The following is a 23,211-nucleotide window of genomic DNA, read 5'->3' on the forward strand; positions in this document are numbered from 1 at the left end:
GTTGGCCAAAACCATATTTATAATTGCAGTCTCTTGTACATCTGTAAACAAGCGTCCTCGTCCTCCATGATGTCTTTGCCTTTCCACTCTGTACAGAATTCAAACACAGTATGTGTTCAGCATAGGAACTGTAAACAATGTACAAAAATATGTAGTACAGCATGATAACCAACCTCATTCATTCAATGCAGTGCAGTAAATGGATGGCTTAGAGTTACAAATGTTTATGCAATACTATGCAGTCACGTATTTTACAGTACATTACTGTAATGCTAAAATAGTCATTAGATAGTTGCATACCTGTTCTCATTTCTGAAGGTACGAATTATGGACGCCACTGTAAATCGACTCAAGTTGGGCTGGACTCTCAGTCCAGCCTCTCTCATGGTCAAACCGTGGTTGATCACATGATCAACAAGTGTTGCCCTAATCTCATCAGAGATGGCTCTCCTTCCTTCTCTTCTTTGCCTTTGCCCTTGTCCTCTTCTTCCTCTTCCTCTCCCTCCTACTCCTCTTGCTCTCTGTCCATTGTTGGCATCCATTGTTCAAAACAGGTAATCTGACCTTTGACCTATTTATAGGCCTATACTACAGTAAAGCAGTGATTGGTTAGTGATCAGTTAAGCTATTAGTGTTTGCACATGTGAGGAGTGTGTGTGACCTGGTAATAAGTGTAGCATTTTGATTGGAAAAGGAAAAGTGTTTGGAAAAGGAAAGCAAGTCACTTCCTGTTACATTTTTGTGTTTAGATAGAGAATTGTGTGTAGTGTTTTGAAAAAAGTGTTTTTTGCAATTGACAACTGAGTCAAAGGCTGAGAAATAGCTTATGGTTTTGGATATTTGGTGTGTAGTTTTGCACTTTGAGTGAGAGGTTTCAAAAATCGTGTGACATGAAAAGATTTTGTGTGTAAGCAGTTGGAAAAAACTGTATTGTGAAAAAGACAGGCACAATCTTATTCAAATACTTTAAATACAGTAGTTATTAATTATTATAATTATAAAAATGAATATCATTATTATTGTTCTAAATACTAGTTAACCTTTGTGTCCCTGAAAAATAAAAACAGCACCATGATTTGAGAACTGTAAACAAGTGCAATGACAAAAAGGAGTCATTTTCATATCTTCTATTTATTGCATTGAGATGGAAAAACAATCAAGTTTCACAAAATAATATCCCCATCCCATTCCCTTTCCCCCAAATCAAATATACATTTAAGGCTACTTTCAAAACGTAGTTCCCTGTCCAGCAGGACATTTAATGACAATGTACACAAACACATTCTATACATGGAGAACAAAAAACAATAGTACTAGACATAATAATAATGACAACATCATTGATAATAATAATAATTATTATAATAATCATTAAAACACTGCATGACATTAAAGAATATTAAGGACTGTCGTGGAATTATTCTAATCAGGAGAGACTTTTACATTTCTTCAAAACAAGTAAACTTTATTATTTAATTATTGCAGTAATGGAGCTTGTCAACGAGCCCCACGTAGGTGATTCAATGAGAGCCCAACCAGCAGGACTAAGCCACAGCATTTGATAGAAAAGTCCATCCTTCTGGATGTTCATGACAAATCACAGATGTATAGAATGGGTCACAAGGTTAAGATTCATATGAAAGATACTAATAATTCACAGCAAACAGTATCTGCTGTAAAGACTGTTCTCATTGTGTAGAAACCAGGGTCTGGCCCCCCAACTCCATAGTAGGTGCCAGGCACACCGGTTTGTGTCAAGAACTGCAACAATGCTGTTTTTTTTAACGCTCAACAGTTTCCTGTGTGTATCAAGGATGGTCCTCCTCCCAAATGACATCCAGACAAATTGGCACAACTGTGGGAAGCATTGGAGTCAACATGGGCCAGCATCCCTGTGGAACGCTTTCGACACCTTGTAGAGTCTATTCCCCGACGAATTGAGGCTGTTCTGAGGGCAAAAGGGGGAGGGTGCAACTCAATATTAGGAAATTGTTCCTAATGTTTGGTAAACTCAGTGTTTATCCCCTCTCTCTTCAGACCGTTCATAGTTCATGTGATATAACTGAGATACTGTATATGAGGCAACACTTAATAGGTGAATGGCTTTGACAGAATCTAGCATACTCTACTAACATGGAGCAGAACATCACATGACGCTGGTTGTATTCTTTAACACAATAGGTGCTGGAATGGATGGATGGAGGCACTGAACATAATTATGTTCAAATAAAGCTGAAATTTACCAGGACACAAACACTGATGACTGAAAAACAACTGAAAAACGAAATTTAAAAATGCTAAACAAACAGCGATGAGCTGGCGTCAACAACCACAATGAGAGAACAGAAGAGGGGGCAGAAATAGAGGAATAGAGTGGGAGTGAAAGAGCAAAAGGAATCTATTCCATATTTAAGTTGGCCCCGGTAAGGAATATCTAAGCTACAGCTAACAAATATATCTTGCTCTGGCTAACCTTCGCTCACAGTCTACAGATCCCTTTGACTTTAGTTCTCTCATATTTCTCCCTCATCTCCACTCGCATTTCCCTCTGTTTGCTCTTTTCTCTCCTATACAGTCCCTCTCAACTCTTCAACCTCCTCTCGTTCCTTCTCTCTCCCTCTCCTCCCCTCTACACCTTGTCCAGTAGTGAGCGTTGACAGTAGAGTAGACGGCGTGGGGTGCCGTACCTGCGGAAGAACAGCAGTGCCCCCAGAGTGAGGATCACACACCCCAGCAGCATGAGGGGAACCACCACCGCCGCCACCACGCCAGATCCTCCCTCCTCCTCGATGATGATCACCTCCGTCTCGTCTCTATCCTCCTTTCTGTCTTCCCGGTCTTGTCCTCCACCCCCTCTCCCTCCGTCGGTCTTGGGGTCCTCCTCTGGACAGCCCATCCAGTCCTTAAGAGCAGACTTGGGGTATCCAGGCTCAACACGAAGCTTCTGGTTGTTGAACTTCCAATACTTATTGGCTTTGTAGAAGTAGGTGTGTTCTGAGAGACAAATACAGTGTGGAGATAAAGATGAACAAAATAAATCCAGAGTTGGGCTAACTTTTTTTTCTCTAGATTAAAACAGAAAAAAGACCCACTACACGCATGCATGCACCCACACGCACGTTCACAAAAACACACAGGATGGTTACCTTGGTCTCTGCTCATGATGCCAGCTTTAATATTGTCTGGGACGCCCTGCCACACACTGAGGGGTTTGGGGTATTCAGGGTCCACAGAGCGTGAGTCCTCATTGTATCGATAGTACCTAACATGGGGAGAGATAGACATGTTTCAGTTCAACGTCAGTGCATCCACATATCTCCAAACCTCTGGTCTGTGCTGACCTCACAGCTACAGGCCTATTATTCTTCCAAAGATGTGGTTACTCAGCTGGTGTGCTCTGGGTTATGAGATGTAGGCTAGGTGAGCCACTGAAAGACAAAACCTGCCGGAGACAGACGTTTTGGTTCTCTTAGCTTGGCCTCTTGAGTTCAGCCGGATAACTGATATTCAGTGAATAGTATCATTGTAGCATTTCTGTGTTTCACATCGCTGGTTTTAGTTCTCCATCTCAAAAGTCAGAGGCACTTATTTGGGAAATTTGCTATCATCTTATGGACAAATAGAGCAATTCATGACAGAGAAATATGATGTTTTCAATGTTCTTTAGTCTTGTACGCTCCACTCCACTCTGTCATGTAATGTTGACCTAAACAAAGACACAGAGACAATCAGATGCAAAAAGACTGACTTGTGTCCTCTGAAGAAGTATGTCTTGCCGGTGGGGGTGTAGAAGAGAGCAGCGTCTATTTTGTCTTTGGGTAGACCACTTCCAATCTCCTTCAGAGGCTTGGGGTAGCCATCCTCCAGAAGAGACTCCTTGAAAACCCAGTGCCTGTCTTCTACACAGAGTGAGAGAGAGAATCTGAATGAGTGGTTTTCCTCAGTAATGATATCTAATTTATTGGGAATAGTAGGCTACGTAAATATTGTAACAGAGCCTTAACAGAGGTTGTAATGTTAACAGAGTAAAGTCAAATTTACCTTTGAAAAATACAAAATTGCCATCATCCCTTTCATAAGCAGCATTGATGTTTGCCGGCAGGCCCCTCCAGAAATGGCCTATTGGCATTGGGTACCCATCCAGAACCGCGTTGTTACGGACTCTCCAGAACCACTTATCCTGAAGGAGAGAGAGAGAGACAGGGTCAATACCTCTACAAACTAAATATACATGTATATACACACAACAACAAAGCTGATTTCAGCTATACATATCTGTAATGAAGTACCTTGAACACAAACATTTCTCCTCGGAGGATGGCGATGGTGTCAAAGTGACCCTCACAGATGTCAGGACCAAAGCCAGGGTTGTATGGGGTGTGAGTGGGTTTGGGTGGGTGGTGAGGGGAGCGTGGGGTAGGTGGAGGAGGGCGAGGGCCACCACCTGATCTACCCCCTGCAGGGTAGCGGGATATAGAAATAAATGGTCAATGTAATCCTCTACTACTATCATTACATAGGCCCTTTTTTGTGATCTGATAAAAATGAACTCTGGGCCCTAGTTACAGCCTAGATACAGTAGAACCACTAACAGTAATGATAATGAATGATAATACATTTTCTCTTAGCCTTTGCTCACCATAGATTTGCTGTATTCCCCTGAGGTCATCTTCAGGCAGCTGGAAGTTCTCGGTGTCCATCCACTGGTAGAATGGAGCCATGATTGCAGAGGGGTCGTTGGAGTGCTCCAGGCCAAGAGCATGACCCAGCTCATGTACCGACACCAGGAACACATCATTGCCTAAGACCAACAGAACCATGTCAATACCATAACACAGTATCTGAGAAAGAAGGAACCATGTCATCACCATCACATTAAATTGTCCCATGAAATTCAATCTTGTATAACAATAGCTTAAGCATGTATAGCAAAAGCACTATTCAAATGTAACTGACTAGAAACATCTAAAGTATTGACACCCTATTTATATGGTTTTAAATAGCAGGCCTCTCTCTCACCATCAAAAACTAAAAACTAAAAAAATCTGTAGATCATTCATTTTCCCCACACAAACACGCCCTGGAGATAAGTTCAAAACACAAACACGTTGGGGCCTGTTGATGGTGTGCTTTATGACCTGCTGCTCACAACTGCCCGGGGAGCATGGTAACTCCCAACAGGTTAAACTGGTTTTCCTGACATCGGGAATCAAACATGAATTTCTCGTCATAACGTTCCTCTTCCAAACACTCAAGGTCACTCACCTGACAGATCACTGTTGCCGACCGTCCAGGGCTCTGCAGAGTCAAAGTGAGTGTCTCCCCCTATGCCGTTACCGGGGAAGTAGGCGTGTGCCAAGAAGCCCCCCTCGCCATCGAAGGGACTGGCATCGCCATGGAAACCCTCACCGAAGAAGAGCATGATGTCTGCCATGTCCACCACCTTGTCCCGTATGTGACTGTAGGGGATCTCCCTGAAGCGTAGAGGGGTCACATTCTCCCACACCTTGAAGGCCTTCCTGATAGCCTCATTGGTCTCATACTCCCCCACCTTAGGGGTGTAGTTCTGTATACTGAGAGAGGGAGAGAGGGGGTGCCGTTAGAGAGAACAGTTTGTGAAAGGAGGAAGATGGAGACAGAGGGGGAATAAGAGAGGAAACGCTGATACACTTTACTGGCATATTAAGTCACTGGGGAATTTCTGAAAATCTGGTTGAGGTGAGGAGAATTTACAGTATGACTTGACATGACTTCACCATATGGGTTGTGGGTGTTCTTTTCATTTTTACCCTACACATGCACTTAGAGTTGGAGGGCTAACCTACCAATAGGTGAGATCGGTCTTGTCCCATTTCAGGCCCTGGATAGCATAGCGCTTCTTTCTCAGGTTGCTCTTCAGCACAGTGCCAAACTTGTCTGGAACTCCACAGCGCGGCCGCTTCATCGCCCTGGCAAACACAATTCAGGGACCGGTCACACAATGCTCAGTAGGATCTCTATCTTGGAAACAGGTTTCACGCCCTGACCTTAGAGATCCTTTTTATGTCTCTATTTTGGTTTGGTCAGGGCGTGAGTTGGGGTGGCTATTCTATGTTTTGTGTTCTATGTTTTTTATTTCTGTGTGTTTGGCCGGGTGTGGTTCTCAATCAGAGGCAGCTGTCTATCGTTGTCTCTGATTGAGAACCATACTTAGGTAGCCTTTTCCCACCTGTGGTTTGTGGGTAGTTGTTTTCTGTATTGTTAGTTTCCTTACAGAACTGTTCGTTTTCCTCTTTGTTATTTTTTGTTCTAATGTTCTGATTTTAATAAAATATCATGAACACGTCTCACGCTGCGCTTTGGTCCAGTTATTCACAGGAAGAGGATCATTACAACAGGTCATTGATTAATTTAACTTTGAATCAGTGAGTTCACACAGGTAAGACCATGCGTTTTCCTTGCCACATGACCTGACCAGAAAAAAACTCCTACAAATAGGGTAATATGGTACTGAACCTGCAACAGTTTAGCATGAAAGGGACTCACTCTAAAGTCTTATTGTCGATAGAGCCGGTGATGGTCAGGCCGTAGAATCTCTGCATGGCTGTGATGGCCGTGGTGATGGAGTAAGGGGAGCGGGCAGCATGTGTCCGCAGGTCACCTGGCGGCAGGTAGCCATATTGCTGCAACCACACCTGAAACATGGAGGTTGTACTGTTACAACATGTTTTAAATGGGTGAAGAATTAATATACTATGAATAAATCAGAATACTGTATGTATAGTATATGGATGCTCATTCAACATCTGTTGAATGTCTTCAAATAAGACAGAGTGGGCTCTGGTGTTGATATACATTTCACAATGACATAAAGAACGAATAAGCTCTAATTTAGGTTTTCATATGTTTTGGCTTGCAGGAGATGCACAATGTCCACAAACAGGTGCTGGTCATTCCAATGGGTAAGTATAAAAGTATTCAAACATCAACACTACTCTTCAGTGACTGTGTCCAGCCAGCCCAATGGGACTCTGGTCAATTTGACCAAAGCTGATGTACTGAAACCAAACCAGGACAAAATGGCACCTACAAAGACAGCTCAGATTTCACTAAAGCCCTTGTAGGGAAAATTCAAAATCCTGGTAGACAAAAACTGAACGGTGAAACTGAAAACACTCTGTTGGTAAAAATATTTCCACATTGTACATTACGAACTTTAGTACTCTGGTGGCTTTTTCATTGTGTTTGTGTGTACATGGCAAACATGGTCTCTATTGGACTACAGCGGTATAGTTTTTGATCGAGACCATGCTCCAAATATGTCATAATTGTTTGAGCAGAGATTTTTATTCCAGTCTGGCCTCTGCAGTATATCCCTACATCCCTATAGGTCTAGGGTGGCCTCGCTTTCCAGGCTTCTCCTTGTAAGATTACAGTGTCTGGCTAAACTAGAGAAGGTGCCGAATGATTATATATCTGACCTTACTTTCCCCTGGAAACGTATTAAACTCTGGTGCCTCCCTCTCTCTATTTGGAGCAGAACCAGTGGCTGGGTCCCAAACCTCTCCCACACAGTTTCAGCTCTACCCTTTCTCTCCCCCCCAAACAGGAGTTGGAGGTAGTGAAAGCTGATACTTCTCTGATATTCTTTACCGAACACATCCTGACTTGAACATTGTCAATAAGCTAGCACACAGCCAGGAAGTGGTTTTCACAACTCTAAATATAATTTGTTTGATTGTATGTTTGACCTTCAACTATTTAGTTCTTCACAAAAGTAGACTAACCTCTTCAGTTGCATTAATGTCAGTCTCTATTGAAACAGCACAGTCAGTCAGTCAATCATTTTACTGGGAATTTCTCTATGATCCCATCCAAACCGCAAAGTCAAAACCTCTCCCCCCTACCCGTCTCTCTGTCCTCTTCTCTCCCCACTCCTCCTTCCCCTCTCCCTCTCTTTTCTAATATGGAAAACCCAAAGGCCTGAGGGTAAATCATTGTGAACAACCACACCCTGTGCACAGTCAGTACATCGTTACTATAGTGTATGTAACTGCCTGGTAGGTTGGTGTCCATGTTCCAGGAACATAAAGAACACAACAACACTTTTAATTAACTAGTAATGATGCCATTTCAGCATTATCTCTATCAACAGTAAAATGTCAGCAGTTTCATTATACTAGTGGAGGCTCCTCAGTGGAGGAAGGGGAGGACCATCCTCATCGGTGAATTTCATATAAATAAAAATTGTGAAACATTAAACAAGTTCTCATTTCTAGAACAATACAAAATATATTCACATCACCAAATAATTTATTAAAACACACTGTTTTGCAATGAAGGTCTACAGTAGCCTCAACAACACTCTGTAGGGTAGCACCATGGTATAGCCGGAGGACAGCTAGCTTCCGTCCTCCTCTGGGTACATCAACTTCAATACAAAACCTAAAAGGCTCATGGTTCTCACCACCTTCCATAGACTTACACAGTAATTATGACAACTTGACAAGCTGAAATTCGGCTTGGCCCCTAAGACCCTCAGAAACTTTTACAGATGCACAATTGAGAGCATCCTGTCGGGTTGTATCACTGCCTGGTATGGCAACTGCACCGCCTGGTACAGCAGCTGCACCGCCCGCAACCGCAGGGCTCTCCAGAGGGTGGTACAGTCTGCCCAACGCATCACCGGGGGCACACTGCCTGCCCTCAAGGACAACTACAGCACCCGATGTCACAGAAAGGCCAAAAAGATCATCAAGGACATCAACCACACGAGCCACGGCCTGTTCGCCCCGCTACCATCCAGAAGGCGAGGTCAGTACAGGTGCATCAAAGCTGGGACCAAAAGACTGAAAAAGAGCTTCTATCTCAAGGCCACCAGACTGTTAAATAGCAATCACTAGCCGGCTACCACCCGGCTACTCAACCCTGCACCTTAGAGGCTGCTGCCCTATAAACATAGAGATGGAATCTCTGGAAACTTGAATAATGGAACACTAGTCACTTTAATAATGTTTACATACTGCTTTACTAATTTCATATGTATATACTGTATTCTACTGTATGCTAGTCAATGCCACTCCGACATTGCTCGTCCTAATATTTATATATTTCTTTATTCCATTATTTTACTTTTAGATTTGTGTATTATTGTGAATCGTTAGATACTACTGCACTGTTGGAGCTAGGACCACAAGCATTTTGCTACACCCGCAATAACATCTGCTAAATATGTGTATGTGTAACGTTCTTCGTCGGGCGAAAGAGAGGAGGACCAAGATGCAGCGTGGTGAGTATTCATTTTAATAAGAATACTTAAACAACGAACAAAAACAATAAACCGACAAACGAACGAAAACGTAACAGTCTCGTATAGTGAACACAAACACAGGAACAGGAACAGGAACAATCACCCACAACCCACAAAGACAAAACAGGCTACCTAAATATGGCTCCCAATCAGAGACAACGACTAACACCTGCCTCTGATTGAGAACCATATCAGGCCAAACACATAGAAACTAGACATACAACATAGAATGCCCACTCATATCACACCCTGACCAAACAAAACATAGAAACATACAACGCAAACTATGGTCAGGGCGTGACAGTACCCCCCCCCCCCCCCCCCCCCCAAGGTGCGGACTCCGGCCGCAAAACCTAAAACCTATAGGGGAGGGTCTGGGTGGGCATCTGTCCGCGTTGGCGGCTATGGCGCGGGACGTGGACCCCACTCCACCATAGTCATTGCCCGCTTCAGTGGCCTCTTTAGAGCGGCGACCCTCGCCGCCGACCTTGGACTGGGAACCCTAATAAAGGGCCCCACTGGACTGAGGGGCGCCTCCGGAATTAGGGGCAGCTCCGGACTGAGGGGCAGCTCCGGACTGAGGGACAGCTCCGGACTGAAGGGCAGCTCCGGACTGAAGGGCAGCTCCGGACTGAAGGGCAGCTCCGGACTGAAGGGCAGCTCCGGACTGAGGGGCTGCTCCGGACTGAAAGGCAGCTCCGGACTGAAGGGCAGCTCCGGACTGAAAGGCAGCTCCGGACTGAGGGGCAGCTCCGGACTGAAGGGCAGCTCCGGACTGAAGGGCAGCTCCGGACTGAAGGGCAGCTCAGGCGCCTCTGGACTGAAGGGCAGCTCAGGCGCCTCTGGACTGAAGGGCGGCTCAGGCGACTCTGGACTGAAGGGCGGCTCAGGCGCCTCTGGACTGAAGGGCGGCTCAGGCGCCTCTGGACTGAAGGGCGGCTCAGGCGCCTCTGGACTGAAGGGCGGCTCAGGCGGCTCCTGACTGAAGGGCGGTTCAGGCGGCTCAGGACAGACGGGCGGCTCAGGTGACTCAGGACAGACGGGCGGCTAAGGCGGCTCAGGACAGACGGGCGGCTCAGGCGGCTCAGGACAGACGGGCGGCTCAGGCGGCTCAGGACAGACGGACGGCTCAGGCGGCGCTGGACAGGAGGGCGGCTCAGGCCTGCCTAGGCGCACTGTAGGCCTGGTGCGTGGTGCCGGAACTGGTGGTACCGGGCTGGGAACACGCACCTCAGGGCGAGTGCGGGGAGGAGGAACAGGGCATACTGGACCCTGGAGGCGCACTGTAGGCCTGGTGCGTGGTGCTGGAACTGGAGGCCTGGTACGTGGAGGAGGCACCGGATAGACCGGACCGTGGAGGCGCACTGCAGGTCTCGAGCACCGAGCCTACCCAACCCTACCTGGCTGAATGCTCCCCGTAGCCATGCCAGTGCGGCGAGGTGGAATAGGCACTGGAGACCAGATGCATAGAGCCGGCTTCATGGCACCTGGCTCGATGCCCACTCTAGCCCGGCCGATACGAGGCGCTGCTATGTACCGCACCGGGCTATGCACACGTACTGGAAACACCATGCGCATCTCCGCATAACACGGTGCCTGCCCGGACCCTCTCTCTCCACGGTAAGCACGGGGAGTTGGCTCAGGTCTCCTACCTGACTTAGCCACACGCCCCGTGTGCCCCCCCCCCAATACATTTTTGGGGCTGCCTCTCGGACTTCCTTGATCGCCGTGCCAACTCCATTCGCCGGTATCCCTCCTCGCACTGCTCCAAAGAATCCCAGGCGGGCTCCGGCACTCTCCCTGGGTCGACCGACCACCTTTCTATCTCGTCCCATGTTGTCACCTCCTCCAGATAGCGCTGCTCCTTACCACGCTGCTTGGTCCTTTGGTGGTGGGTGATTCTGTAACGTTCTTCATCGGGCGAAAGAGAGGAGGACCAAGATGCAGCGTGGTGGGTATTCATTTTAATAAGAATACTTAAACAATGAACAAAAACAATAAACCGACAAACGAACGAAAACGTAACAGTCCCGTATAGTGAACACAAACACAGGAACACAGGAACACAGGAACAGGAACAATCACCCACAACCCACAAAGACAAAACAGGCTACCTAAATATGGCTCCCAATCAGAGACAACGACTAACACCTGCCTCTGATTGAGAACCATATCAGGCCAAACACATAGAAACAGACAAACTAGACATACAACATAGAATGCCCACTCATATCACACCCTGACCAAACAAAACATACAAACATACAACGCAAACTATGGTCAGAGCGTGACAGTATGTGTGTCACGTTCGTTGTAGTGAGGAGACCAAAGCGCACGTGATGTGAATACATATTTTAATAGAAGACGACTGAACACGAAGAACACTAACAAACAATACAAAATAACAAAACGAACGTGACCGCTATAAACACGGAGTGCAGACATGCAACATCAACATAGACAATAACCCACAAACCAAACTGGAAAATGGCAACCTAAATAGGATCCCCAATCAGAGACAACGATAAACAGCTGCCTCTGATTGGGAACCAATCCAGGCCACCATAGACCTACATATGTCTAGACTAAACACACACATCTAGACATACAAAACCCCCTAGACAAGACAAAAACACACATACCACCCTCGTCACACCCTGACCTAACCAAAATAATACAGAAAACAAAGAATACTAAGGTCAGGGCGTGACAGTACCCCCCCCCCAAAGGTGCGGACTACGGCCGCAATAACCTGATTCTAAAGGGGAGGGTCCGGGTGGGCCTTCTTCACGGAGGCGGCTCGGGTGCGGGACGTGGACCCCGCTCCACCTCAGTCTTGGTCCACTTTGGTGGCGCCTTTGGCGCGGCGACCCTCGCCGCCGACCTAGGACTGGGGACCCTAATAAAGGGCACCACTGGACTGAGGGGCGCCTCAGGCAGCTCCGGACAGGCGAGACGCACTGTAGGCCTGGTGCGTGGTGCCGGAACTGGTGGTACCGGGCTGAGTACACGCACCTCGGGGCGAGTGCGGGGAGGAGGAACAGGGCATACTGGACCCTGGAGGCGCACTGTAGGCCTGGTGCGTGGTGCCGGAACTGGTGGTACCGGGCTGAGAACACGCACCTCAGGGCGAGTGCGGGGAGGAGAAACAGGACGTACTGGACTCTGGAGGCGCACTGAAGACCTGGTGCGTGGTGCCGGAACTGGTGGTACCGGGCTGAGGACACGCACCTCAGGAAGAGTGCAGGGAGGAGGAACAGGATACACGGGACCTTGGAGGCGTACTGGAGGTCTAGAGCTGTGTAGAGTGTAGAGCTGACACAACCCGTCCTGGCTGGATGGCACAGGACGCACTGGGCTGTGCAGACTCACCGGAGACACAGTACGTAAAACCGGCGCAGGTTATCCTGGTCCAAGGAGGTACACTGGAGACCAGGATCGCTGAGCCGGCACCCTCCTTGCTGGTTGGATGCCCATTCTAGCCCGGCCAATGCGAGGAGCTGGGATAGAGCGCAACGGGCTAGAATGGCGCACTGGAGACACCGTGCGCTCCACCGCATAACAGTAACACACTCCCCACGGTAAGCACGAGGAGTTGGCTCAGGTCTCCTACCTGACTTAGCCAATCTCCTCGTGTTCCCCCCCCCCAAAAAAATATTGGGGCTGCCTCTCGGGCTTCCGTGCTAGCCGTGTACCTTCATAACTTCGCTGTTCCTCTATTCTCCTGTATTTCTCCTCGTAGTATCGCCGCCACCATAGACCTACATATGTTTAGACTAAACACACACACCTAGACATACAAAACCCCCTAGACAAGACAAAAACACACATACCACCCCCCTGACCTAACCAAAATAATACAGAAAACAAAGAATACTAAGGTCAGGGCGTGACAATGTGACCAATAACATCTGCTAAATATGTGTATGTGACCAATAACATCTGCTAAATATGTGTATGTGACCAATAACATCTGCTAAATATGTGTATGTGACCAAAAACATCTGCTAAATATGTGTATGTGACCAATAACATCTGCTAAATATGTGTATGTGACCAATAAAATTTGATTTGAACATCCGGAGGACGTCCTCCAACCTATCAGAGTTCTTGCAGCATGAACTGACATGTTGTCCACCCAATCAAAGGATCAGAGAATTAATCTACTGATAGCATAAGCTACAGCAAGCTAGCACTGCAGTGCATAAAATATGGACAGTAGTTGACTTAAAGAGAGAAAAAGACAACAGTTGAACAGTTTTGAACAAATGTATTTATTTAAAAAGGAAGGAGAAGCAAGAGAGAGAGAGAGCTAACTATATTTCAAAGTATTCTTTTTTTTCAGAGAGAGAGAGCTATATTTGGTTGTATTTTTTTCAACATTCACTTAGCTAGCAAATGCAGCTAGCTAGTTTAGCCTACTCAAACACCCGGCTCAAACAGAGAGGGATGCTATGTTAGTTAATAACTGACTATGACTATCCAAAACTAGAACTTTTCCAAGTCAAGGTAAGCTTTTGGCTTTATTAATTGATTACGACAGTGGCCCGCTGGTGTAACAGCTAAACTGCATTGACTGAACTGCATGATTGTAGCGGGTTTAATAACGCGTTAGTTCTAGTAGTTCTAGACTATGACGCTCTAGAGTCTAGACTATGACGTGACAATGCTGTAGGATGTGTGTAGCGGTCAGCGGTCATGATATGAAGGTTTGGCTTGGAAAGGTTTTCTCGCCTGGTCACAGACAGCTGATCTGTTCTGCGCTGAAGTCCACAAGCAAAGGGGAGAGGAGGAGCGCGCATAGATAGTTGCGAGAAGGAATTATATATACAACGAGCAAAGTGATCATGCGGGTGTATTCATTCCGCCAATTCTGTTGAAAAACGTTTTTCTTAAACGGAAGCAAACAGAACAAAACAGGGATAAACATACCAGCATTTCTCATTTGCAACTGTTGGACTAATGATTACACCCTAGATCAGCAAGATGCAGGCAAGAGTGTGCAAGGTGGTATTGAATGTGTCACTATCTGTCATATTGATTACTCAAAATTCTCTAGACGCGTGGGCGTGCTTTGAATCGAGGGGACTAATCTCTCTCGGGGAGACCCTGCTCTCTGTGTTAAGACTTAATATGTGAAAGAAGTCTTTCATCATGAAAAAGAGGGGATGGTGAAGCATGTAATTAATGGATTATGATAATAGAAATATAATGGAGGTGTGAGGACATGCCTTAGAGGAATAGATTGTTTCAGGACAAGATTCAATTCTATGCTTGTTATAAGGCCACAGCTGCTCTTTCTGAGGCCACTATACCTTTCATTCTAGTCTTCTATCTAGGTCTTTCATAGTGTGTGTTGTTGTTAGACTGTATTTAAAATGGATGTATGAGCGAGAGCTATTGATCAACACTGAATACTTGTTTCAACCATAAGCCTAGTGAGTCCCACTCATCCCATCCATGGTCCCATTGGTGGGTCCACAAAGAACAGTCTTTAAGTGTTCTTCAATAAGGGTATGCTACTCCTAACTCTAGTCGTTTTGATCACTGAAGCCTAGAGTGAGTGGGCAGTGGGCAGTTATAGTGGACCCTTTATTTGCTTTAGTTAGTTGAGTGAGTCAGACCTAGTATATAGACATTTTACATGAACAAAGTAACAAATGAATAGGCCTAGGCTTTTTAGAGGTAAGGATATGACTTCCCTGACCTTAAAAAGATTTACATGAAATTTGGCTCGGTTCTCCAGATTACTGATCCACTTAGTGTGTCACAATGACTACCAACAAACACAACAACAGAGCATGAGAAAGAAGCCTCATAGCTCATAGCTAGATACACAATGATCTGGCCCATACAAGACACTTGGCTTAGGAGCCTCAGCACACAGTATTACAAATCACAACACACACATACACATACACTACATGGCCAAAATATGTGGACACCCCTTCAAATTAGTGGATTCGGCTATTTCAGCCACACCCATTGCTGACAGGTGTATAATATCGAGCACACAGCCATGCAATCTCCATAGACAAACATTGGCAGTAGAATGGCCTTACTGAAGAGCTCAGTGAATTTTTATGTGGCACCGTCATAGGATGGCACCGTCATAGGATGCCACCTTTCCAACAAGTCAGTTTGTCAAATTTCTGCTCTGCTAGAGCAGCCCCAGTCAACTGAAAGTGCTGTTATTGTGAAGTGCAAACATCTAGGAGCAACAACGGCTCAGCTGCGAAGTGGTAGGCCACACAAGCTCACAGAACGGGACTGCCGAGTGCTGAAGTGCGTAGCGCGTAAAAAATAATCTGTCCTCGGTTACAACACTCACTACCGATTTCCAAACTGCCTCTGGAAGCAACGTTAGCACAAGAACTGTTTGTCAGGAGCTTCATGAAATGTGTTTCCATGATCGAGCAGCCGCACACAAGCCTAAGATCACCATGCGCAATGCCAAGCGTCGGCTGAAGTGGTATAAAGCTCACCACATTGGACTCTGGAGCAGTGGAAACGCGATCTCTGGAGTGATGAATCACGCTTCACCATCTGGCAATCTGACAGACGAATCTGGGTTTGGCGGATGCCAGGAGAACGCTACCTGCCCCAACTGTAAAGTTTGGTGGATGAGGAATAATGGTCTGGGGGTGTTTTTCATGGTTCGAGCTAGACCACTTAGTTCAAGTGAAGGGAGATCTTAACGATACAGCACACAATGACATTCTAGCACAGACCGGAACCCCATCGAACACCTTTGGGATGAATTGGAACGCCGACTGCAAGCCAGACCAACTCCATATTAATGCCCATGATTTTGTAATGAGATGTTCAACGAGCAGGTGTCCACATACTTTTGGTCAGGTAGTGTATATCATAAGAGTCAATAAACATAAATGTGTCTGGGTGGTGTTACAACATTATCATCATAAATCTTCTGTGTGGATGTTACTGATAAACCTCCCTGACCTCTGACTCGTCTCTACATGCACATAGTGTGTATTGGATTCCAGCTGTCTATGCAAACAGTCCTCTAGCCAGCATCAACAAGACTGAGCAAAAAAAGCAGCTCAGTTGATAGAGCATGGCACTTGTAACGTCAGTGGTAGTGGTTTCAATTCCCACCACCCCCAATATGTAAAATGACTAAGTTGCTTATGATAAAAGTGTCTGCTAAATGGCATATATTGTCATTATATATACAGTTGAAGTCGGAAGTTTACATACGCTTAGGTTGGAATCATTAAAACTCGTTTTTCAACCACTCCACAAATTTATTGTAAACAAACTATAGTTTTGGCAAGTCAGTTAGGACATCTACTTTGTGCATGACACAAGTAATTTTTCCAACAATTGTTTACAGACAGATTATTTCACTTATAATTCACTGTATCACAATTCCAGTGGGTCATAAGTAGAGGTCGACCGATTAATCGGAATGGCCGATTGGCCAAAGGAAGATTTCAAGTTTTCATAACAATCGGAAATCGGTAATTTTGGACGCCGATTTTGCCGATTCTTTAAAAAAAAATATTTTTATTTTTTTACACCTTTATTTAACTTGGCAAGACAGTTAAGAACACATTCTTATTTTCAATGACGGCCTAGGAACGGTGGGTTAACTGCCTTGTTCAGGGGCAGAACGACAGATTTTTACCTTGTCAGCTCAGGGATTCAATCTTGCAACCTTACGGTTAACTAGTCCAACGCTCTAGTGCGCATTCGCGAAAAAGGACTGTTGTTGCTCCAACGTGTACCTAACCATAAACATCAATGCCTTTCTTAAAATCAATACACAGAAGTATATATTTTTAAACCTGCATATTTAGCTAAAAGAAATCCAGGTTAGCATGCAATATTAACCAGGTAAAATTGTGTCACTTCTCTTGCGTTCATTGCATGCAGAGTCGGGGTATATGCAGCAGTTTGGGCCGCCTGGCTCATTGCGAACTAATTTGCCTGAATTTTACGTAATTATGACATAACATTGAAGGTTGTGCAATGTAACAGGAATATTTAGACTTATGGATGCCACCCGTTAGATAAAATACGGAACGGTTCCGTATTTCACTGAAAGAATAAACGCTTTGTTTTCGTTTTGTTTTCGAGATGATAGTTTCCGGATTCTACCATATTAATGACCTAAGGCTCGTATTTCTGTGTATTATTATGCTATAATTAAGTCTATGATTTGATAGAGCAGTCTGACTGAGCGATGGTAGGCACCAGCAGGCTCGTAAGCATTCATTCAAACAGCACTTTTGTGCGTTTTGCCAGCAGCTCTTCTCATGTTCTGAGCAAGGAATTTAAACGTTAGCTTTCTTACATGGCACATATTGCACTTTTACTTTCTTCTCCAACACTTTGTTTTTGCATTATTTAAACCAAATTGAACATGTTTCATTATTTATTTGAGGCTAAATTGATTTTATTGATGTATTATATTAAGTTAAAATAAGTGTTCATTCAGTATTGTTGTAATTGTCATTATTACAAATAAAAAAGGTATCGGCTTTTTTGGGTCCTCCAATAATCGGTATCGGTATCGGCGTTGAAAAATCATAATCGGTTGACCTCTAGTCAGAACTTTACATACACTAAGTTGACTGTGCCTTTAAACAGCTTGGAAAATTCAGAAAATGATGTCATGGCTTAGAAGCTTCTGATAGGCTAATTGACATAATTTGAGTCAATTGGAGGTGAACCTGTGGATGTATTTCAAGGCCTAACTTCAAACTCAGTGCCTCCTTGCTTGACATCATGGGAAAATCCAAAGAAATCAGCCAAGACCTCAGAAAAAAAATTGTAGACCTCCACAAGTCTGGTTCATCCTTGGGAGCAATTTCTAAACACCTGAAAGTACCACGCTCATCTGTACAAACAATAGCACGCAAGTATAAACATCATGGGACCATGCAGCCATCATACTGCTCAGGAAGGAGACATGTTGTGTCTCCTAGAGATTAACTTACTTTGGTGCGAAAAGTGCAAATCAATCCCAGAACAATAGCAAAGGACCTTGTGAAGATGCTGGAGGAAACAGGTACAAAAGTATCTATATCCACAGTAAAACCAGTCCTATGTCGACATAACCTGAAAGGCTGCTCAGCAAGGAAGAAGCCACTGCTCCAAAACCGCCATAAAAAAGCCAGACTACGGTTTGCAACTGCACATGGGAACAAAGATCGTACTTTTTGTAGAAATGTCCTCTGGTCTGATGAAACAAAAATAGAACTGTTTGGCCATAATGACCATCGTATGTTTGGAGGAAAAAGGGGGAGGCTTGCAAGCCGAAGAACACCATCCCAACCGTGAAGCACGGGGGTGGCCGGAACATGTTGTGGGGGTGCTTTGCTGAAGGAGGGACTGGTGCACTTCACAAAATAGATGGCATCATGAGTATGGAAAATTATGTGGATATATTGAAGCAACATCTCAAGACATCAGTCAGGAAGTTAATGCGTGGTTGCAAATGGGTCTTCCAAATGGACAATGACCCCAAGCATACTTCCAAAGTTGTGGCAAAATGGCTTAAGGACAACAAAGTCAAGGTATTGGAGTGGCCATCACAAAGCCCTGACCTCAATCTTATAGAACATTTGTGGGCAGAACTGAAAAAGCGTGTGCGAGCAAGGAGGCCTACGTTACACCAGCTCTGTCAGGAGGAATGGGCCAAAATTCATCCAACTTATTGTGGGAAGCTTGTGGAAGGCTACCTGAAACGTTTGACCCAAGGTAAACCATTTAAAGGCAATGCTACCAAATACTAATTGAGTGTATGTAAACTTCTGACCCACTGGGAATGTGATGAAAGAAAGAAAAGCTGAAATAAATCATTCTCTATACAATTATTCTGACATTTCACATTCTTCAAATAAAGTGGTGATCCTAACTGACCTAAGACAGGAATTTTTACGAGGATTAAATGTCAGGAACTGTGAAAAACTGAGTTTAAATGTATTTGGCTAAGTTGTATGTAAACTTCCGACTTCAACTGTATAATAAGTAACATTTTTATAACGTCCCACTGATGCCAAAGTCATTTAAGCATTAGCCAATTTGTCTGCATATCTTAATAACAGAGAATCCTCTTCTCAAAAGCAAAAACAAGAAGGTCAGTCTTATATACTTAATTACGTTATCATTATGATAAGGTTATAACTAAGACCCTGAGTATTTCCTGGTCAGGTTGTGTGGTCAGGAAACTGGGATGTAGACTCGTTGCCATGTTAGCACCCAGCAGTGCTGCTTGCGGATGTCTACTAAGTGTATGTGGCCTATGAGTAACATCCTGTCACACTGTGTATTGCCTAATTACATCATTCATAAACCTAAACCATTTTGTTCCCAAATTGCATCATCACAATGACTTATTTTCGGTTCCTGTGGGTAGTACCCCCTTCCCTCTTTTTCTCTCTCTCCTTCCTTTGACATTCCGTCATCTCCCACTCATTCACATTTCCTTCAGACTGGTTCCCTCTTTGTACTGACTAACACTCCTCCCTTTCTCCCCCCTCCGTCCCCCATCTCTGTGTCAGTCACTGTATGTGTTGTCATGGTCAGGCTGCAGTGAGGCTAATTCAAGCAAAGAGGAAATCCCATGCCCACTTCCTATCTCTCCCTGAGGCCACAGGATATGACACACCTGCCTACCTTCCATGACTGGTACTATGGTCTTCACACAGCTGCTTTGAACCCAGTCTAACGGACTATTAAACAGAACTGCTGATCTTGATTTACCGTTCATTTAGGGTATTATCACTCTCTCAATACCTAATGTGTAAGCTAGTGAGTGTTCTGGTGCAATATGATGGCCAAGCATTACTCCTGTAAGAGTCTGTTTGAGGGACTCATTTTTACCAGTAGTTTGTTGGTGATTTACCCCAAAGCATTTAAAGGAGAAGCAGCAAAAAGCAGTCTGTCTGAATGACAAACAAACACTATCAGTGCTTCAGTTCCCTCTGAGAGACCTAGTAGCCTGCTTTCTGCTAAATTGACAGTCTAATCTAGGTCAATGTAGTTCAATTATTCTTTACATTTGCACAGCTGGAAATACAATCCAGGCACTGACATTACGCTAAGATTACAGTTAATGCGCCAGCAGTCAGATTAAAAACATCAAAAGGGCAGTGATGAAGTCAGAGCTTCCTGGGACATGATCTAGCTGACTGCATTGTTCTAAATGGCAGATGTCTGTCAGTAGAGGGTGGAGTGCGTAAGGGTTTAACATCATGGTAACTTCCTGTAGTCGAAACAGGCGAGTCCTCCTCCACTGCTGAACACCAGACTATCATATCCTCAGAGGCAGCCTTCTCTCTGTGAAACTCCCCTCCCCCAGTTCAACCCTAACTCAGGACAGATGTCAACAATTATCTCTGCATCTCTTTGAACTTGGATTCTATACTGCAATTATACCGCAACTCTAAATCCTCTCTCCTTTCAGAAAGTGCCTCTGTACCTGACCGCAATACAGAGACCATGGTATTTCTCCCATTTGCCGCCTTCTTGTCTTTTTCTTTTCTCATCTCATCTTATTTTGCAGCCTCAGCATTTCTAAGTGTTGTCATGCAAGCCATCACCATTGTGGCATGCTTCCTTTGGCTGGGGTCAGATTAATTCCACATCCACCCAGTTTTATTGTAATCTTGGATATCCTCAACCGCACTCAAAGATTGCGGTACGAAGCCGTCTTTTAATATATATATATTATTATTATTATTAAGCTTTTAAAATTGTACAATCATGAAAGGGATGCTATTATATTCCGATGTATCTCCTTGCCTACCATACTTATACATAGGTGGCTGGAGTTTGTGGGACAAGAGGTGTAACAATAAACATGTCAGACAAGATATTTCCAAAGAATTCTTCCCAGAACAGTTAAAACGGAATTATATTTGTCAAATGTTTGATGTATCTGAAACCAAGTAAATAAGAACACAATATTTGTCTTTACCTACACGACCCAAGCCTAAAGAGAACCATTTTAATATTCTAAATGATATTTATCTGTACATTTTTAAGATCGAAATTCATGACTGTACATTTTGTGTAAATGACATTGGAAGTAAGCCGTCCCGCTAGGTTATGAATATGTGAAATACAACTTCGATCGGAAGTGACTTTTTCGTAACAGGTGATGAGAATTTAGGCAGCAGGTTAGGATAATTAGATTAAGTTTAGGAAAAGGGTTACGGTTAGCTAAAATGCTCTCCTAACCTACTACGAAAAGTAACTTCCGGTCGTAGCTGCACTCCATCTAGTCACAAGCGTAGTTTTACCTACAGTCTGGCATCCCAGACTTGGGAAATTATTTCCACTTTTTTAACAGTAGGGACTAATGCTTTATAACAGATTAAATCATCATAATGCAAATTGTTTAAATAATGCATATTTGTTGCATATATTTAATAATAATAATATATGCCATTTGGCAGAACTTTTGTCCAAAGTGACAGTCATACATGCATGCATACATTTTCAATAAGGCAACATCTCCCGTTGTTATTTGTTCTTTGACCACTCACCTCGTGTTTTACATCTTGTGGTGCCGCTCCTTGTGCGCTCGGGTCCCATGCCAACACGAGAAACAGCAGTTGGGCAAACGCCTCTATCCAGAGTGCCATTCCACGACACTCGTCCAAAAAGGCCCTGTTTTCCCCTCTATGACTTTTGCCTGATTCTTCAAGTAGCTATTTGTCAACAAATTTCAAGAGCCTACTAGAGTACACATATAGGAAAAATGCTTCCAAATGCAAAATAACGTGTCAAAATATTATTATCACTTGCATCCTATGTCGAAAATATACATATTCAACGTAGCTTGCTTCTAAAGAAAAAACAGATGTATTTATAAACTGAGGATTAACTTGATTAAAGAAAGAGGTGCAAACTCCCGACGTTTTAACGCTCAATTTCCACTCTAACTATAATCGACCTACTTGTTTCTCTTTGTCCGCAGTCCTGAAGGTTTTATCTAGTTCTTTGCATCATCCCCAAACTTTTCCTTGTGATATGTTGATTCCTCTCTCACACAGCTGCAGATGTGGTAGTTTGAGAGTCCCTCTCGAGGCCTTTGCTGGAAACTACTAAAACCTCCCACTTCAACATGGGGCTTTCCCTTCTGCCTTGGCATGAAGGGGTATGGTTAATTTAGCTGATGACCTTCGCAGAGATGTTGGGCAAATGGTGCCCAATCAGCCTCTGTAGGCCAGTGGCTGTCGGTAACGTTTTTGATAAGGGAGGACGATTTTTTTAATGAACATGGCTTATTTTTATTACAGCATATTGGATGACTGTCATTCATATTCCATTCACCCAGCTCAATGTAACATCGATAGGTTTAGGCTACTACATGATACTCAAATTTTCCCTACAACCATCATGGGGTTGCTACAACCTAGCCTATGAATGAAAGAACGTAGGTGCACAGGTCCAGAAGCCAATTGGGGTACAGACAGTGACACATTCAATACCGCCTTGCAATCTCTTGGCTTCATCTAGCTCATCAAGGGTGTAATCATTAGTCCAACAGTTGCAAACAAGAGTTTCTATTGGACAAATTCAGGTATGTTTATCCCTGTTTCGTTCCGTTTTCTTTTGTTTAAGAAATGTTTTTCAACAGAATCGTCAGAATGAATACACCCCGGATCAAACACAAACACAGTTCACTTTCATGGCAGCCACATACAAACAGCATGATCATTTTGCTTATTGTATAAACCATGGGCGCCACTTTGGTTTTGGAAGTGTGGGGGGCATAACCTGTCGGGGGGTCTGTGTGTCCTCCACCAGAATTTCTTTGGGCATCTAAAGCTAATTTCCTGCATTTTTCATACAATCCAATATGCTGTCTTTATTTAGAACAAAAAGTCAGCAGACATTATAGTTAAGAGATCATTATTAAATATGTTTAAGTGATTAATGAG

General features: G+C 44.2%; 1 protein-coding gene across 1 annotated transcript; it reads right to left on the bottom strand.

The window, feature by feature from the left end:
* Positions 1-1,112: 1,112 nt before the first annotated feature.
* On the bottom strand, positions 1,113-22,355 carry LOC139550422 (matrix metalloproteinase-14-like). Its single transcript, XM_071361308.1, has 11 exons — positions 22,225-22,355; positions 21,811-21,975; positions 6,526-6,674; positions 5,826-5,948; positions 5,266-5,573; positions 4,640-4,801; positions 4,290-4,456; positions 4,042-4,180; positions 3,749-3,899; positions 3,147-3,262; positions 1,113-2,994 (listed from the first exon to the last, which is right to left on the bottom strand). Exons 2-11 carry the CDS (start codon positions 21,907-21,909, stop codon positions 2,630-2,632), a joined length of 1,779 nt encoding a protein of 592 aa, XP_071217409.1. The 5' UTR covers positions 21,910-21,975; positions 22,225-22,355; the 3' UTR covers positions 1,113-2,629.
* Between the last annotated feature and the right edge of the window lie 856 nt (positions 22,356-23,211).

Source organism: Salvelinus alpinus, chromosome 23 (assembly GCF_045679555.1).
Source record: "Salvelinus alpinus chromosome 23, SLU_Salpinus.1, whole genome shotgun sequence".
NCBI classification, from domain to species: domain Eukaryota; kingdom Metazoa; phylum Chordata; class Actinopteri; order Salmoniformes; family Salmonidae; genus Salvelinus; species Salvelinus alpinus.

What these genes read in the sequence shown, in the direction of transcription:
- LOC139550422 (XM_071361308.1), bottom strand. Translation starts at nt 21,909, where the DNA reads ATGGCACTCTGGATAGAGGCGTTTGCCCAACTGCTGTTTCTCGTGTTG. An exon ending in CACAAGATGTAAAACACGAG is followed by an intron (nt 6,675 to 21,810) that starts GTGAGTGGTCAA and finishes TCCATGTTTCAG; the next exon opens with GTGTGGTTGCAGCAATATGG. An exon ending in AAGACCGATCTCACCTATTG is followed by an intron (nt 5,574 to 5,825) that starts GTAGGTTAGCCC and finishes TCCCTCTCTCAG; the next exon opens with TATACAGAACTACACCCCTA.